The 17,899-nt window shown below is 44.8% G+C and overlaps 1 protein-coding gene across 1 annotated transcript in view; it reads left to right on the plus strand.

Moving 5' to 3' along the window:
- LOC142301674 (long-chain fatty acid transport protein 2-like) overlaps positions 1-17,899 on the plus strand; it is a 91,230-nt gene that overhangs the window by 72,259 nt on the left and 1,072 nt on the right. The window contains exons 8-9 of the mRNA XM_075342690.1: positions 13,886-13,983; positions 16,176-16,306. Of these exons, the coding sequence (XP_075198805.1) occupies positions 13,886-13,983; positions 16,176-16,306 (229 nt within the window). The remainder of the gene's footprint in view (positions 1-13,885; positions 13,984-16,175; positions 16,307-17,899) is intronic.

The raw sequence follows: 17,899 nt of genomic DNA on the forward strand, positions 1-17,899 counted from the left end.
TGCATTGTGCTATATGGGGGCTGCTTAATGTTATATGGGGGCTGCATAGTGCATATGGGGGCTACATAATACTATATGGAGGACAATGGGGGCTTCATAACACAATATGGGGGCTGCAAACTACTATACCCCCAGAGTTGTATGTCCGCTCCACCCAGGTGCTGTATACCCCCTCAGAGCTGTATGTTCCCTCCACCCAGGTGCTGTATACCCCCTCAGAGCTGTATGTCACCCCCACCCCAGAGCTGTATACCCCCAGAGCTGCATGTCACCCCCCACCTCACAGCTGTTTGTCCCCCCCCACCTCAGTCACTGCCCTCCTCTAGAGCTGTATGCCCCCCATTGCTTCATACCCCTTTCCTCAGTAATATATATTCCCCCAGTAATGTGTTTGTCCCCAGCCTCTCTTGTGATGTATATACAGCAGTGTTAGTGTGCTCTATGTGCGGCCATGTCTGTTAGACAAGCCGGGAGGTGAGTGAGGCTGTTGCCGGCTTCCCAATATTAGAAATATATATACAGGATAAATATATAAAAATAATGTGTGTGTGTGTGTGTGTGTGTGTGTGTGTGTGTGTGCGCGTGTATGATGTGTATCTATGTATGTCAGTGTATATGACTAGATTTATGTCTATTTATGTGTTTTTGTGAATTTCTCTTTAAAAAAGTATGTGTTCGTATGCTTGTATGTGTATGTATCTGTGCATGTCTATGTGTGGATGGGGCCCACTGAGACTCTTTCGCCCAGGGCCCACAAAAACCTGGAGCCGGCCCTGCAAGTCTCTATTGTTTTTATTATTTATTCTAGCGCCATTTATTCCATGGCGCTTTACATATGAAAATGGGTATACATAATAAAGACAAGTACAATAATCAAACAATACAAGGCACAGACCGCTACAGGAGGAGAGAGAACCCTGCCCACGAGAGCTCACAGTCTACTGGGGATGGGTTAGGATACAGTAGGTTAGGATGGAGATGGTCATGTGGTGGTATGGAGGACTGAGGGTTACTGCAGGTTGTAGGCTTGGTGGAAGAGGTGAGTCTTCAGGTTCCTTTTGAAGCTTTTCAAGGTAGGCAAGAGTATGATATTTAGTGACAGAGTATTCCAGAGTATGGGGGATGCACAGGAGAAATCTTGTGTGCGATTGTGGAAAGATGAGATGCGAGGGGAGTAGAGAAGGAGATCTTGTGAGGTGCGGAGGTTACGTGCAGGTAGGTACCGAGAGACTAGGTCACTGATGTATGGAGGAGACAGGTTGTGGATGGCTTTGTATGTCAAGGTTAGTGTTTTGAACTGGAGTCGTTGGGTAATGGGAAGCCAGTGAAGGGATTGGCAGAGGGGAGCGGTCATGGAGTAGCAGGGGGACAGGTGGATTAGTCGGGCAGCATAGTTTAGAATGGATTGAAGGGGTGCAAGACTGTTTGAAGGGAGGCCAAAGAACAGCTAATTGCAGTAGTCCAGGCGGGAGATGATGAGGGCATGCATTAGTGTTTTTGCAGTTTCATGGGAAAGGAATGTATGAATCCGGGAAATATTTTTGAGTTGGAGGCAGAAGGATTGTATATAAATTTACTGGGGTGAGGTACCTCTGTCTCCCCATTTATGACATTGGGTTCACCCTGAACAATATGGCTGCTGAGACAGCATGAAGTTTCAATATCATGTAGCTGCATGAAAGGCAAATGTGGATGATCCTTTTTTTACCATGCAAAGTCCAAATATAGGTAGGTGGCTATTATGACCTTACAAATACAGACACAGCAGTAATGTTTAAACCCTACTATAGGTCTGTGTCTTGATCAAGACAATACTAGTGGTGAAAATGTTACTGCTGTTTATAGGTTTGTGATCTCATAACAGAGCAAGTTGACCATTATTGAATGGTGACTCTTGTAGCACCCCTGAGATCCTCAGGGAACTACAGGGAACTGCAGGACCTACCCCCTGGGACCTGGAGTACCAGTGCCGATTCCACCAAAACACAACCAAAATCCTAGTTCTCCACTCCACACTGGGCATAGAGGGTTAACCATGTAAGGGGATGGTCGCCATGGGAATGAGTCATTGGGTATAGCCAGCCTGGTGAGAGGGGTCAGTGAGTAGTGAGTCGAGTAGTACACAGGAGAGGTGTGCGGACGTGCCTGAGTTGGGTCCGTGTAATGGTGACCCCGGGGGCACAGGAGAGAGGTCGCCAGGACGGGTATCGGAGGTACTGCTGGGACTGGAGCACGAATGGGGCACAGGGCCCTAGGTCAAGCGCAAGTTTTAGACTGTTTCGCAAATACTTGCCCGGTGAGGACACCTTCACGGACTTCACCGAACCAAATAATCCGGGGGCATCAGTAGTAAACTAGGATCGGGGTTCGGACACTTACATCCCCACAGGGTCCACACCGCAAAAGGGACAGTCGGGGCCCCCAAACGCTCCATGCTACGGGGACCCAATCAACTAAGAGTGTCGGGGACAGAGCAACCTGGGTCACTACATTGGCACTGATACTCCAAGGGACCTAAACCAGCAACCCCTGGGTCCACAGTGAGTAGAGACTGTTAAAGACAACCCAGTGTGGTCTCCGTTATTACCCCCGTTACATCTCCCAGGCACAGCCCTACCTGCGGAGGGCCTACCATCACAGCTGCCACTACCATCAGCCCTGGGAGTACCCACATTCAGCAGCGGCGGTTCTCCATCCTTAACCGCAACCCGCAGGTGGCGTCACATGACAATAACTCTTATCTCCCTTGTAAATACCCCCCATTAACAAAAGGGGACCAGGGTACGGGACCGGACAATGGCCACCAGAGTGACATTCCCATTTGTTACTGCCCGGGAAACGAGTACCCCATATCCTTGGGCGCTACAACTCTTCCTTCTTTTACTGGATTACCCCTATCATGCAATAGCGAAATGCCAGTGGGATGCCCAGTCATCTAAAGGTCTAACATTTTTGGTATTGTAGAATAAAACATTCACATTATTTAACCAGCACTGTGAAAAAGTAATTTAGCCATGTTTTGTTTTGTTTTTTTTTTATTTCTGACTCGCAACAATGCACTAAAATGTGATATAACTTGTGTGTACCTAAAATGGCATCAATGAGAACTACAAATTGCCCTACAAAAAGCAACCAGGTTTTTTGTTAAGTGTTTTGTGCACTTCCCCTCTTCTTTGTTTGACATCTCTGGCTTCATATCATTATAGAAGGGAGAAGATAGATGGAAAACCAGCAGGTTGGAAGTGGATTTTAATATTTGGTCACGCCATGAACCATGAGCGCTTTTGCTTGGTTTGAGCAGTCATTTTGTGTGGACAGAGTCCCTTTAAAGGGAATCTTTCAGCAATTCATGCTGTAAAACCATGGGCAGCCCGAATCAGAAATAGGCATTGGATTTCAGCATCTATGTATTCCTCTAAGAATAAACAGCAGCATTTCTGAGCAAACATACTTTGCAGAGTCGGCCTGGCACTATGGCACGATTTATTAAAGGCGTAATGCCGTATGCCAATCTCCAAAATCCTATCCTAATATGTAGTAGGTGTAATAAGAATATTTGCAAATACTTCCAATTCGAAATGTGGTATAGCTTTCCTGATATAGCCATGTCTATTACCTTATGCGCAGGGCATCGCAGCTTAGTTATCTATTGTATTTCTTATTGCATTCTCCCGTCCACGTGATTACCGTTCCCGGATCTGACACCAGCGACGCCTTACAGCACACAGATTTAGGATCGACAATTCCTTCGATTCAATCAATATCCTGCTTTGTAGCATTCTGACTAAAAGTTGCACAACCTTTCCCTTTAAAGGGAACCTGTCACCAGTTTTTTGGCCTATAAGCTGCGGCCTCCACCACCGGGCTCTTATATACAGTAGTCTAACATGCTGTATATAAGAGCCCAGGCCGGGGGTATAACATAAAAAAACACTTTATAATACTTACCTAACAGTCACGCGGTGGGCCTAATGGGCGTCTCCGTTGTCCGGTGCGGGCGCCTCCTCTTTCGGCCATCTTCGTCCTCTTTCTGAAGCCTGTGTGCATGATGCGGCTACGTCATACACACACGCTAGTCCTGCGCAGGCGCACTACAATACTTTGATCTGCCCTGCTCAGGACCTGAATGCTGGCGAGTGTGGATGACGTCGGACCCGTCATGCACCGCGGCTAGAGAAGAAGGAGAACAAAGATGGTAAAAGAGGCGGCGCCGGACAACGGAGACGCCCATTAGGCCCACCGTGCAACCGTTAGGTAAGTATTATAAAGTGTTTTATATGTTATACCCCCGGCCTGGGCTCATATATACAGTATGTTAGAATGCTATATAAGAGCCCGGTGGTGGTGGCCGCAACTTATAGCCAAAAAAGTGGTGACAGGTTCCCCTTAAGCAATATTAATGTGCCATTTCCAGTACAGGATTGGAACACAATGCATGGGATCCGGCTTATCTGAGGTTTAAATGTTATGTCTAAGCAGAATATTTTCTCTGTACCTTTGTAGACTTAGCTCTCTGTGCAGCAGATTAATTAGCTGGGAACATTTTCCAGATTGTATTTTCAAACAACGGACCCTGTTATTAATGGTAATTGTAGAAGACACAACAAACTGCACCTGAGCTGTGCAGCTGCTTAGCAATCGTATTAAACATACAGGACAATATCCTTAAAGATGCAGGACATTGGAACATTGAGGATGCTCAAATTGCTATATAATAATAATAATAATTATTATTATTATTATTATTATAGCAGTGTCATTTATTCCATGGACCTTAACATGTGACTAAAACACAATAAGGCTATGTGCGCACGCTGCATTTTTTACTGCGTTTTTGCACTTTTTTCGGGTGCGCTTTTGGCCTCAAAACTGCATGCACTTCCTTCCTCAGCAACGTCTATGCGATTTAATTTTTGTTGTCTGCACAGTGCAGTTTTGTTTGGCTGTGTTTCTAAGGTAAAAAAAATGAACATGTCAATTCTTTACTGCGTTTTTCCACCCATGCAATACATTGGAAAAATGCAGCAAAACGCAGTGAACAAAACCGCAGCAAAACGCAGCCAAAAACGCACAAAAATGTGATAAAACCGCACTAAATGTGCACTTGTCGCGGGCGCAGGGGACGCACTCGCCACGCTCAGGTTCGGGGCTTCTACTGCTGCTCAGTGGCTCGAGCGGTGGGCTGGACCCGGGGACTCGAGCAGCGCTCCTCGTCCACGAGTGAAAAGGGGGTGGTTTGTTTTGGGAGATAGTTTGTGACGCCACCCACGGGTCGTGGTGATAAAGGGCACCACCGCTGCTGGTGACGGGGATCCCGGGAGCGATGGTAGGGAGCAGCTAGGATATTGTCCCCTCCGTGGGTAGGCGTTGGTGATCCCGGGTCCCGGTGGTGTAACGGGGAGGCTGGATGGCTGGGGTGCAGGGTTGCAGGGGCAGCACGGCGCAGTGACGGATGGCACTGGTGTACTCACTCAGGCAGTCAATGACAGAGTCTCTGGTAAACCAAACGGCTGGATGGACAGGTTCCGCAGCCGGCTGCAGTGTTTGTGCTCTCCCCGGACGGCTGATGGTGGCTGTCTTTCCCTGCACCTGGTTAGAATGTTCTGACTCCTGTGGTTGCCCACCGGTAGTCCGCTCCCCGGTGTATAGGTACCGGAGGAGCCCGTTTTGCCCACAGGCGCTGGCCCTTGGATCTCTAGCCTATGGCGGTGGCTGTATATCCTCACGGTGTGGACTGTTGCCTTCTGTCGGGTCTTGGTTGTTGGGAAACCCCTGGGGTTCCGGTCACTCGGATTTGACCGTTGACGGCAGCTCCAAGCCTAGTCGGGGTCCGATGGCCCTGCCTGTGTGCTTAGCTTCACTCCGCTCCCCGGTTCGGTACCGGTGGGCTACCGCCCGACCCCGGTCCTACGGTTTCGCAGAGATCCACTAACTCCTGCAGACGGCCACCACCGTCTGCCAACCTTGCTGTTTGTCTCTGAGCCCCTACCCAGACACCGACAGTTTCTGACCTCTCACTTTCACCTCCAAACTGAAACTGTCACTTTTCCCGCCTCCAGACCTGTGAACTCCTCAGTGGCTGGGGCCATCCGCCTGGCTCCGCCTCACCTGGTGTGGACATCAGACCCTGGAGGGAGGCAACAAGAGTTTTTGTTTGACTGTTGTGGCTGTCTAGGGGAGGGGATGTGTGTGTTGTTATGTCTGTGACTACCTGGCTAGTCCAGGGAGTCACACACTACAGCACTAAAAATTCCAAACTGTACTTATTATTAAAATTTGAGATTTTTGGCAAAAAAATTGCAATTTCTTGAGCTACCCCGCCACGTCACAGCAAATCTCTTTGGGGCAGTCCTACACTAAAATATGCGCACAGAGCCTAATAGTAAACAAAACAAGGTACAGGAGGAGAAAGGATCCTTACCACAAGGGCTTACAGTCTACAAGGGATGGGAGAGGATAAAATGCTATACATAAAAAAAATTCTTCCCCATGTTAAGTAGTCAGAGACTAGATTTTAACATTTAGTTTATCTACATGCAGATCATTTACCTAGCCTTTTAAGGCTGTGTGCGCAGTGTGTTTTTGATGCATTTTTTGCTGCAGTTTTGTGACAAAAACATATGTCTATCCTTAGGCCAGCAAAGTCAATGATAATTCTGAAATATTGTGAGCATGTTGCTTATTTTTTCCTTGCAGATTTGGGTGCAGAAAAAAAATCTGTAGCGTGTCATTTGTTTTGTGCATGTTTCCTGCATTTTGTAGCCCTTCCAACCATTGAATTCACAAGAAAAAACGCAGGGCAAAAACGCACCAAAAAAATGCATGCGGTTTTGGTGCATTTTTCTGCAACAAGATGCAGATTTTAATGCAGAAAATTTCTGCATCAAATACTCATTGTGTGCACATAGCCTAAAGGTCATCAAACCAAAAGTGTAAAAGGTACTTCTCACATAGCGAGATCTCTAGTGAGATCGCTGTTGAGTCACAGGTTTTTTAACATATCAGTGACCTCATTAGGGATCTCGCTGTGTGTGACACTTAGCAGTGACCTCGCTCCTGCTGTGAAATCGCTGGTCGTTACACACTGTTCTGGTTCATTTTTTGGTCGTCGAGCTCCCGCAGGGCAGCACACATCGGTGTGTTTGACACCTTACCCAACGATATCGTTCGCCTATGTTACTAATCAAGATTTGAATCATGCTATGTGACAAGGTCCCAGCGACCGCCGATATCATTGATGCGTCGTTGGGAAGATCTGACTGATGACAGCTTACTAGCGACCCTGTAGCGACGTACCAGCGATCCTGACCAGGTCGTATCGTGGTCGGAATCGCTGGTACGTCGTTTAGTGTGACGGTACCCTAAGGGTGCATTTACACCGCCCGATTATCCTAGGAACAGTTGTTGCCCAATAATCAGGTTGTGTAAACATGCAAAACGCTTGTTTGTTGGGTGAATTGATCCTTTGACTTGATTGCAAGATTATCATACAGCCTCCTTAGCTCCAATCCCTCTTAAGCCCCGTACGACCTTGCAATCATAACTTTTTTATTTTTTTAACAATATAGCTGTATAATGGCTTTTTTTTGAGAGACAAGTTGTACTTTTGAATGAAACCAATAATTTTACCATATAGTGTACTGTTAAATGGGGAAAAAAAATCCAATTGCGGTGAAATTGCAAAAAACAGGGAAATTCCAGAATTTGCTCTGGTTTAATTCTCATGTTACACATTTTGTAACGCCTGCCTGGATCCACAGACTCAGATGGGCTGTAAAGGGGAGGCTAGAGGTAAGCCACTCACCAAGCAGGACCCCCAGAACCCTGAAACCCTTTAACCCCTCTACAGGGATTTGGAATTACACAGGGCCCTGTAGATCACTACCTGTGGAAGGCTGCAGTCCGATGAGAGTAGTAGTCAGGCAGGATCAAACCAGGAATTGCGGAACAGGGACAGAATCGGCAGACAATGATGTACTCAGCAAACGTAGCAGAGGTCAAATCCGGATCGGGCAGCGAGGTACAAAAACAGTAGGCAGGAGGGTAGTCAGAAAACACGCAGAAGTCAACACACAGAAATCACCAACAGAATAGGACGTAGCAGGAGCCAGGAAAATCAGAACTATCTCTGGCAGTGGTCATGTGACAGGAGGGGGAATAAGAAGGGTGTGGTGTCTTCCCATTGGCTGTAGCTGAACGCTGGTAACTTCAGCTGGAAGACACATGCCACCTACAGTCAGCCAGCGGTACTGCAGATCCCAAGCTAACCCAGCCCAGTGGATGATCGGAGCCTGCGCCCACCGGTGCCGCTGGCATCGACTCCTCTCCCATCACCAGCACCATCCACGGGGCAGGAACATGGTGTCGCCTGGCGATCGGAGCAGAAGTCGCTGGAGCAGACTCCGGCGGTGACGTAACACATTTATACTCTGTCACCTTAAATATTTTCTCAGTTACCACTGAACTGCTTATCTTTGAGGATATCCAAGCTCAATATGAATTTCCTGATACTACTAAGCTCAAAATTCAAAACTGGAGCTCCTAGGGACTTGATTTGCCTAAACCTCTCTCACAAGCAAATTGTCTTCTCCAGTTGTATGTTATCAAGCGCTATGATAAGGGCTAATGCGCACGTAACTGCTGATTCTTCTGCAGCGATTTGGCAGCACATGTGCGCTTCAAATCGCTGCAGAAACACTGCACAATGAATGCAGTATTTTTGTTAAAAAAAGCCGATTTATTGTGCTATGGCTGCTGCCCCTACCATAGACAGAGTGGGAGCTGCATCCAGAACGCAGACATAATTGACATGCTGCTTTTATGAACGCACGGATTTTGGTAAAAATTTTAGCACCCAAATCGCTGCATTCATAAAAGCAACGTGCGCACGTATCATGCACAATCTTCATAGATTGTGCAGGGGACGCAGGACGCATGCATTTACGTTGCAGTGTAATACGCAGCGTAAATGCATGCTATTACGCAACATGCGCATGAGCCCTAAGGTTTATGTGAAATGGGTGGCGGATATACCAGACATGACTGTGAAGTAATGGCGAGAGATTTATAACATTTTATTTCTCATTTGTGAGTCCTAGGGACTTTTTGATCCAGACCAATTTTTTAGTGTTTATCATTAGTGATGAGCAAGCACTACCATGCTCAGGTGCTCAGTACTCGTAGCAAGCAGTGAGATGTTCTAATTGATGCGACTCGAGTACCGGAATATAATGGAAGACAAGGGGGAACTCAAGCATTTTAACAGCTTTGAGATAGTCCCAAATGATTTGTTATTTAATTGCCAAGCAGTGATGGGCTCCTTTCTGCCCTCAATTTAGTCCTGTCTGAAAATTCTTCCATTCTGGTCTGAGCTACTTCTATCTCTTCATAAACACTTTGAATTTCCTAGGCGGCTTGCTGTCCCCTAAAGTGTCCCTGCTGGATATTATGAATGACCCTTATTCACGGGCCCTACAGACTCTTTTTTTTTTTTTTTAAGATTTCAGTTTTTCTGTGCTAGAAAAATAATTAGAATGCCACGGAAATCCACGGAAGTCTCCTGTATATTGAATTGGCTGCAATTAGACAATATACAGTATAAAGTGTGTCCACCCATATCCTGTCCACCGCCATTAACTTGAGAAGGGCAGCAGCTATAGGCATAGAAGTGTCTAGGTATAGTAAAGTATCCATGCGCTATGCAATGAAACCACCTATAGTGCCACCTGGTGGAAAACAACGGAGTTAGCATTTTTATCTCGAAAACGGAACGAGATAGAGGAAAAAAAGTGAATTCCAAAGTTGTAGGGCATCATCAATTCAATACGAATCGACACCTTGCATTCAGAAATGCTATGTTTACAATGTGTAAAACTCACAAGGCTGCGGACGTGAAGCGATACCTCATGGAGACCTTCCTACAAGTCATTGGATATGGTGGCTGCGTGTAGTGGCCTCCACGCTCACCTGACCTGACCCCATTAGACTTCTTTCTGTGAGGTCACATCAAACAGCAGGTGTATGCTATCCCTCCACCAACATTACAGGACCTACGACGACGTATTACAGATCCTTGTGCAAACCTGTCACCTACCATATTGCACAACGTGCAGCAAGATATAGTATGCTGTCCAGAGTCCAGATGTGCATTGCAACTGACGGTGGCCACTTTGAGCATCAAAGTTAAATGAGCGCCATACTCTTGACCAGCATTCAATGTTTTGGGGGGTCATGGGTTTCGTTTCATATAGCATTTCTGTATGCAAGGTGTCGATTCGTATTGAATTGATGATGTCGTACAATTTTTTAATTGCAGCTGACGGTGGCCACTTTGAGCATCAAAGTTAAATGAGCGCCATATTCGTGACCAGAATTCAATGTTTTGGGGGGGTCATGGGTTTCATATCATAGCATTTCTGTATGTAAGGTGTCGATTCGTATTGAATTGATGATGTCGTACAATTTTTTAATTCACTTTTTTTCTCTATCTCGTTCCGTTTTCGAGATAAAAATGCTAACTCTGTTGTTTTCCACCAGGTGGCGCTATAGGTGGTTTCATTGCGTAGCACATGGCTACTTTACTATACCTAGACACCACTTCTATGCCTATAGCTGCCGCCGTTCTCAAGTTAAAGGCGGTGGACAGGATATGTGTGGACACACTGTATATATACAGCAATATAAATTCCTCTATACCAAGAGATGTGGTTATAAATTTGTTGAGGGGAAGGTGGTTAGCAATAGCAGACACTAACTAATAGAATTCCCAGTAAAGCTGGCTTCACTCTCCCCTCCTACAGATGACATCTGGAAAAAGTGAGAGGGCAGGAGAAGCAGCTCTTACTTCCTCTCGATATCGATTTGTCTGAAGGAGGGGGGAGGGAAGACAACAGTGATTGACCATAGGGATTGTGACATAACATTGTCACGCAATCTCTAGAACCAGTGCCGACATTGCTAGAAAGGGTGAGTTTACTGGGGGAAATAGGTATTCAGAAGGGTTAGTAGTGGACAACTCATTTAAGGCTGCTTTCACACTACGTCTTTTTAACATGCGTCCTGAACGTTTTTTTAACGCAAAAACGGATCCAGTGCAAATGCGTTTTCATTTCAATGCATTTGCAATGGACTCGCGTTAACATGCGTTCACCTGCGTTTGCGTGCGTTATAGTGAGGATCCAGCGACTTGCAGTTTTTTAACATCTTTCAAAAACGCTACATGTAGCGTTTTTGAGCTGCGTCCAAATACTGCAAATCGCTGGATCCTGACAAAACAGCATGCAAACGCAGGTGAACGCTGGCATGCTGATAGACAGGATCCTGCTTGCTCTACTGAGCATGCCCAGAACCAGTCTCGCGTGATCAGTCCCTCTCTCTCCTACCTCTCTGTCTCTCCCCCTCCCTCTCCTCCACCTGAGAGCTGCGGACACTCGTAACCAAGGTAAATATCGGGTAACCACTTATCTTAGTTACCCGATGTTTACGTTGGTTACGTGTGCAGGGAGCCCGGCTCCTAGCAGCTGCAGACGCTCGTAACCAAAGTAAATATCGGGTATCCAAGCAAGTATACCCGATGTTTACCTTGGTTACGAACCTCCGCAGTTGTAAGAAGCCGGCTCCCAGTCTGGCACGTTTAGTTCCCATCACTCCCGATCACATGACTCCAATGCCCGCCCCTAAACATCCAGTGACAGGATCCTGCAAAGTAACACATGCGTTTGCATGCGTTTTTTGCTGTAAAAGCAGGATCCGCTTTTGCAGCAAAAAAACGTTCTGGACGCATGTTAAAAAGACGTAGTGTGAAAGCAGCCTAATAAGCTTTTTTTATTCTTTTTTTGTGACCTTGCTGACTATTTGCAACAAAACCTTTAATGGTTCTCTGATCCTGCCCCAATATCTAAGCTATTTCAATTGTCTATAAGATATGAAACAATTTTGGAGTTTTCAGAGTCAGTTAAATCTCGTTTTTGGTCTGAGGAAAACAATTCTGCACACCTTGATAAAAGCTGTTGATCTCCTTTGGTCTCACCCTCCCTCATTACACAGACACACATCACCTGATATGTTTCATTCAATAAACCTCAAGGTTATACAGCTTAGAGGTTGAAAATGTGAATAGAAATTATATTTGCAAAATTTTCACTTGCCTAATGATTGTGCACACAGTGTACGAAGTCCACTTACCAACTGGGCTTTATAGGAAAACCAAGATGGCAGTGTCAGGGGCCTTCACCAATTCCCCGGCTGTAATGACAACCCATCAGCTCCACCGATCATGTGCCCCAGTGTTCCCATTATTTAAATGCTGCCATCAGACATTGACAGTCACATTTCAGTGGTTAAACTACAGCCATTAGAGATTGTTTCATCCAGTGTAGTTACAGGCAAATGTCCTCTATGTATTACAGTCGGTATATGCCTGGCAAGTTGCAGGTTCCGCATTTGAGCCTGCTCTAAACAAGGGGACCTGACATAAGATGTTCTGTTACATCTTATGTCAAGAAGGGATTACACAAATTTTCAGCAAGGTACTACAACAAACCTTTAATTTAAAGCTGGCTTTGTTATTCTCCAACCTTAAACTCCTTAAAGGGAACCAATCATCAGGATTTTCGTGTATAAGCTGCAGCCAGTGCAGTGCTGGCACTATCATGCACAGTGTGTACATACCATTAGGGTGCAGCTCGGGTGTTTAGGCAGTGAAATTAATCTTTATAAAGTTTGAAATTTCGTGCACTTTTTGATTGATGTGTGCACCTCTCTGTTAATGTCCGGGCGGGTTATGCAGGAGTTCCCCGCCCCCCCGCCAGCCTGTTCCTCCCTCTCTCCTGATGTCCGGGCGGGTTATGCACGTGTTCCCCGCCCCCCCGCGCTGCCTGTTCCTCCCTCCCTCCCTCTGGCTGTATGTAAATATCTAATCTTCAGAAACATGGCGCCGGAGTGGGCCTCTGCGCATAGCGCTTATCTCCGGCGCCATGTTTCTGAAGCCCGCATTACAGCTTGGTGTCTGCAGACTGCAGAACAGCTGATCGGAGGACGCGATCAGCTGTAGCTATGGTGACGTGCCGCCTCAGGACACCGGGCCAGGACAGCAGCCTGCCAGCGACATCGGGGGTCAGGTGAGGTAAGTTCACAATGGACTCACATGACCCCGTGACGGCAGTGCTGCGAGACCCGGTCACGGTCGTGATATCGCGTCCTCCGATCAGCTGTTCTGCAATCTGCAGACACCAAGCTGTAATGCGGGCTTCAGAAACATGGCGCCGGAGATAAGCGCTATGCGCAGAGGCCCACTCCGGCGCCATGTTTCTGAAGATTAGATATTTACATACAGCCAGAGGGAGGGAGGGAGGAACAGGCAGCGCGGGGGGCGGGGAACACGTGCATAACCCGCCCGGACAGCAGGAGAGAGGGAGGAACAGGCTGGTGGGGGGGCGGGGAACTCCTGCATAACCCGCCCGGACATTAACAGAGAGGTGCACACGTCAATCAGAAAGTGCACGAAATTTCAAACTTTATAAAGATGAATTTCACTGCCTAAACACCCGAGCTGCCCCCTGATGGTATGTACACACTGTGCATGATAGTGCCAGCACTGCACTGGCTGCAGCTTATACACGAAAATCCTGATGATTGGTTCCCTTTAACACGTTGACCTTTATTTTTTAAGTTGATGTCAAGATTTAGCCTCACATTTTGAGCCACTTCAAAACAAAGTGCAAAGTTTTTCTGATCTATATCTCAATCTTTTCACTATGTCAGATTATTGTTAAGATTCCATCTGTATGAACTTCCAGATGGGTGAAACATTCATTAACTCTTCCAAATAGAAAATCTCATTGATGTTATACTCTTTGGTTATATATAGGATTTTATTCTCTTATAGATGGAAAGGTGAAAATGTTGCAACTACAGAAGTAGCAGATATTGTCGGGATGACTGACTTCATTGACGAGGCAAATGTGTATGGAGTTCCAGTTCCTTGTAAGTAAAGAATTAGTAATTCATATACATATATAGTATTATTATCTGTCCTCACCTATTGTACCATCACCCATTCCCTGTAGACTGTGAGCCCTCGCGGGCAGGGTCCTCTCTCCTCCTATACCAGTCTGTTTTGTACTGTTAATGATTGTTGTACGTATACCCTCTTTCACTTGTAAAGCGCCATGGAATAAATGGCGCTAAAATAATAAATAATAATAATAATTATTACGATTGTCAAATGCCTGTAGAAATTGAAGAAACTAAAGGCCCCGTCACACACAGAGATAATTCTTTGGCAGATCTGTGGTTGCAGTGAAATCATGGACATATTGTTCCATTTGTACACAGCCACAAACCTGGTATTGATTGTCCACAATTTCACTGCAACCACAGATCTGCCGCAGATTTATCTCTGTGTGTGACAGGGCCTTAACACATAAAATGATGGGCATCTCTTGGAAAACGGAAGATGTGCTTCAGTATTTACTACAGTGACAGTTCTGTCTGTTGGGTTATGTGCAGACGTTGTGATTTTGTTGCTTTTTTTCCACATGGATTTTGTGACGAAAATGTATTTTACAGTACCAGCAAAGTGAATGAGGTTTCTGAAATCTCATGCACGTTGCTTATTTTTTACTTGTAGCAGATTCAAATCTATATCATCAATTCTTTCAGCAATTTTGCAGTTTATTCCACCTATACCAATGAGTGGGTAAAAATAAGCAACAAAAACACGTTTCAAAAACATCTAAAAAAACTTGGATATTTTGTGCAGTTTTTTTCCTGCTAAAACACATCAGGATTTGTAGAAGAATTTCTGCTGCAAATCCTGAACATGTGCACAAAGCCCTACTCATTTGAGGAAAGATGTAGTGATAAAAAAAAAATTCATATCCCCTTTATCGGTTGATCAGACAATGTACTGTATATGAAAACTTTTTTGGGCCAATGAAAAATGAATTATAAAATGTCAAAAATGTTTGATCTTTTAAAGCTGCTGAAATAACCAGTCATTCACTTAATCAGGGTATGTTCATACAAATCACATTAAAAAATACAGTACAGACCAAATGTTTGGACACACGTCTCATTCAAAGAGTTTGCTTTATTTTCATGACTCTAAAAATTGTAGACTCACATTGAAGGCATCAAAACTATGAATTAAAACATGTGGAATGAAATACTTAAAAAAGTGTGAAACAACTGAAAATATGTCTTATATTCTAGGTTCTTCAAAGTAGCCACCTTTTGCTTTGATTACTGCTTTGCACACTCTTGGCATTCTCTTGATGAGCTTCAAGAGGTAGTCACTGGAAATGGTTTTCCAACAGTCTTGAAGGAGTTCTCAGAAATGCTTAGCACTTGTTGGCCCTTTTGCCTTCACTCTGCGGTCCAGCTCACCCCAAACCATCTCGACTGGGTTCAGGTCTGGTGACAGTGGAGGCCAGGTCATCTGGCGTAGCACCCCATCACTCTCCTTCTTAGTCAAATAGCCCTTACACAGCCTGGAGGTGTGTTTGGGGTCATTGTCCTGTTCAAAAATAAATAATGGTCCAACTAAATGCAAACCGGATGGAATAGCATGCCGTTGCAAGGTGCTGTGGTAGGCAGACTGGTTCTGTATGCCTTCAATTTTGAATAAATCCCCAACAGTGTCACCAACAAAGCACCCCCACACCATCACACCTCCTCCTCCATGCTTCACGGTGGGAACCAGCCATGTAGAGTCCATCTGTTCACCTTTTCTACAAAGACACGGTGGGTGGATCCAAAGATCTTAAATTTGGACTCATCAGACCAAAGCACAGATTTCCACTGGTCTAATGTCCATTCCTTGTGTTGTTTAGCCCAAACAAGTGTCTTCTGCTTGTTGCCTGTCCTTAGCAGTGGTTTCCTAGCAGCTATTTTACCATGAAGGCCTGCTGCACAAAGTCTCTTTATAGTTGTTCTAGTGATGAGAAGGTGTGTCCAAACTTTTGGTCTGTACTGTAATTCACATTCTTTGAATTGACCTCGTTTCTAACAAATTGGATCCCTCTTCTCCCCTGAAACTGCCATCAAACTCCAACTGCCCATCCCGCTTAGGCAGCTGTTCTCCGGCTAATATCTGGCTAATAGATTAGAGATCTCTAAACTAAATCACCCCTAACAACATTTGCTATCATATGACTTCTTTCCTCTTTTTTTAGATCATGAAGGAAGAATTGGAATGGTATCCATCAAACTTAAGCCAGGCGAATCATTTGATGGAGACAAACTGTACAAAAAAGTTACAGATTATTTACCCAATTACGCCAGACCTCGCTTTGTGCGAATACAGGTAACTTTTTTTGTTTTTATCTTTTTGAGTCCATTAATCTTATTTACCAGCTACAACTAGTCAGTGATCCTTGTAATGTAATATTATATATTTTAATATATGCTAGTAAAAATATCTAAACAGAATATGGATCATTTCACTACAGCTGGCCATAAACTGTAGATGGAAGTTTTCTCATCAGTGAATATCATTGTGATCATCTGACAATGTGTATGGGGTTTTATCGGCCCTAGATGACAGGTACCGGGGTGTACTAGAAAGGTAGCAATGTTTTACCCAAGTGCATAATGTCTACTCCGATATCAGTAACCTTGAACTAGTTATAAAACTCGAACAAGAAGTATGTATATGGCCTTTTAAACATTTACCCAAAGATAGCATTTCATAATGTTTCTATGTCTGGGAAAAACAACCAGCTTGCTCAAACTTTCATATTGCAAATCTGCTACGTCAGGCAGCTGTAAATAGCTCAGTCCTATATCGCTACATTACTAGGAAGACTGGCAGTTTAATAGGAAAGGGTTCTTTACAGTTAGAGTAGTCAGACTGTGGAACGCAATGCCGCAAGAAGTAGTAATGGCAGATACTATAACAGCTTTTAAAAAAGGGCTGGATGATTTCCTCAGTACACACAACATTGTGGGTAATAGATAATTTAGTGACAAAATATATAATTGGTGGAGAAAGGTTGAATTTGATGGACCTAGGTCTTTTTTTAACCTATGTAACTATGTTTATTTTTATTTAAATATTTTTAGTGGGAGAAAGGGGAGCAATGTGAACTTTTATAATTTTTATTTTATTTTTTTTTGTTTAGTCCACAAGAGTCTTGAACCAGAGATCAGCCACTCACTTATACTGTAATATCATAGAATTGCAGTATACGGTGGAGATCATGGTCTCCTTTGAAGCTCAGCATATAGCTAAGCTTCAGAAGAGTACCAAGATGGCTGTATCAGGGGTCTTCAGCAGGCGTCTGGCTGTCAGAGTAACTGATCGGTGCCTCAAAGTAACTTCATGGGGCCCTGGTACTTGTTTACGCAAGACCCCATAATTATTAGATAGGGGCCTTCCACCTGTACCCTGACAGATTATGCTGGTGGCGTGAATTAAATTGCCGATCTCATTTGGAGGGGACATGAGCTACTGCAAAGATGATTCTGATAGGGGCTCTTTCATAAACATCGTAGGAATGCCTGACCACACCAAGCTCTCCTATGTATAAGGGGAGTCAGGAGAGATTGATGTCCGACAAACTATTGCTTTTCTTTTTTCTCAAAATGCAGTGTGTCCTGGGCATGAGGATAATTTTTCTGGCTTTTTAACCTATATATTTATTTGTAGAGCTAGAAAAATGGCAACAGAAAATTGTGTAAAAATCATACTAATGATACTAAAAAAACGCATATCAGTTTAAAAAAAACCCTTTGTATACATGCAGTTTGAGACCTGCAAATAAAACAACATGAATAGGGCCAAAGGCTATATGCGCACGTTGCGTAATTTCATGCGTTTACGCTGCATATTGCACTGCAACGTAACTGCATGCATCCTGCGTCCCCAGCACAATCTGTGCATAATCCATCCGCACGT

The sequence above is a fragment of the Anomaloglossus baeobatrachus genome, chromosome 4 (genome assembly GCF_048569485.1).
Source record: "Anomaloglossus baeobatrachus isolate aAnoBae1 chromosome 4, aAnoBae1.hap1, whole genome shotgun sequence".
Taxonomy (NCBI): Eukaryota; Metazoa; Chordata; class Amphibia; order Anura; family Aromobatidae; genus Anomaloglossus; species Anomaloglossus baeobatrachus.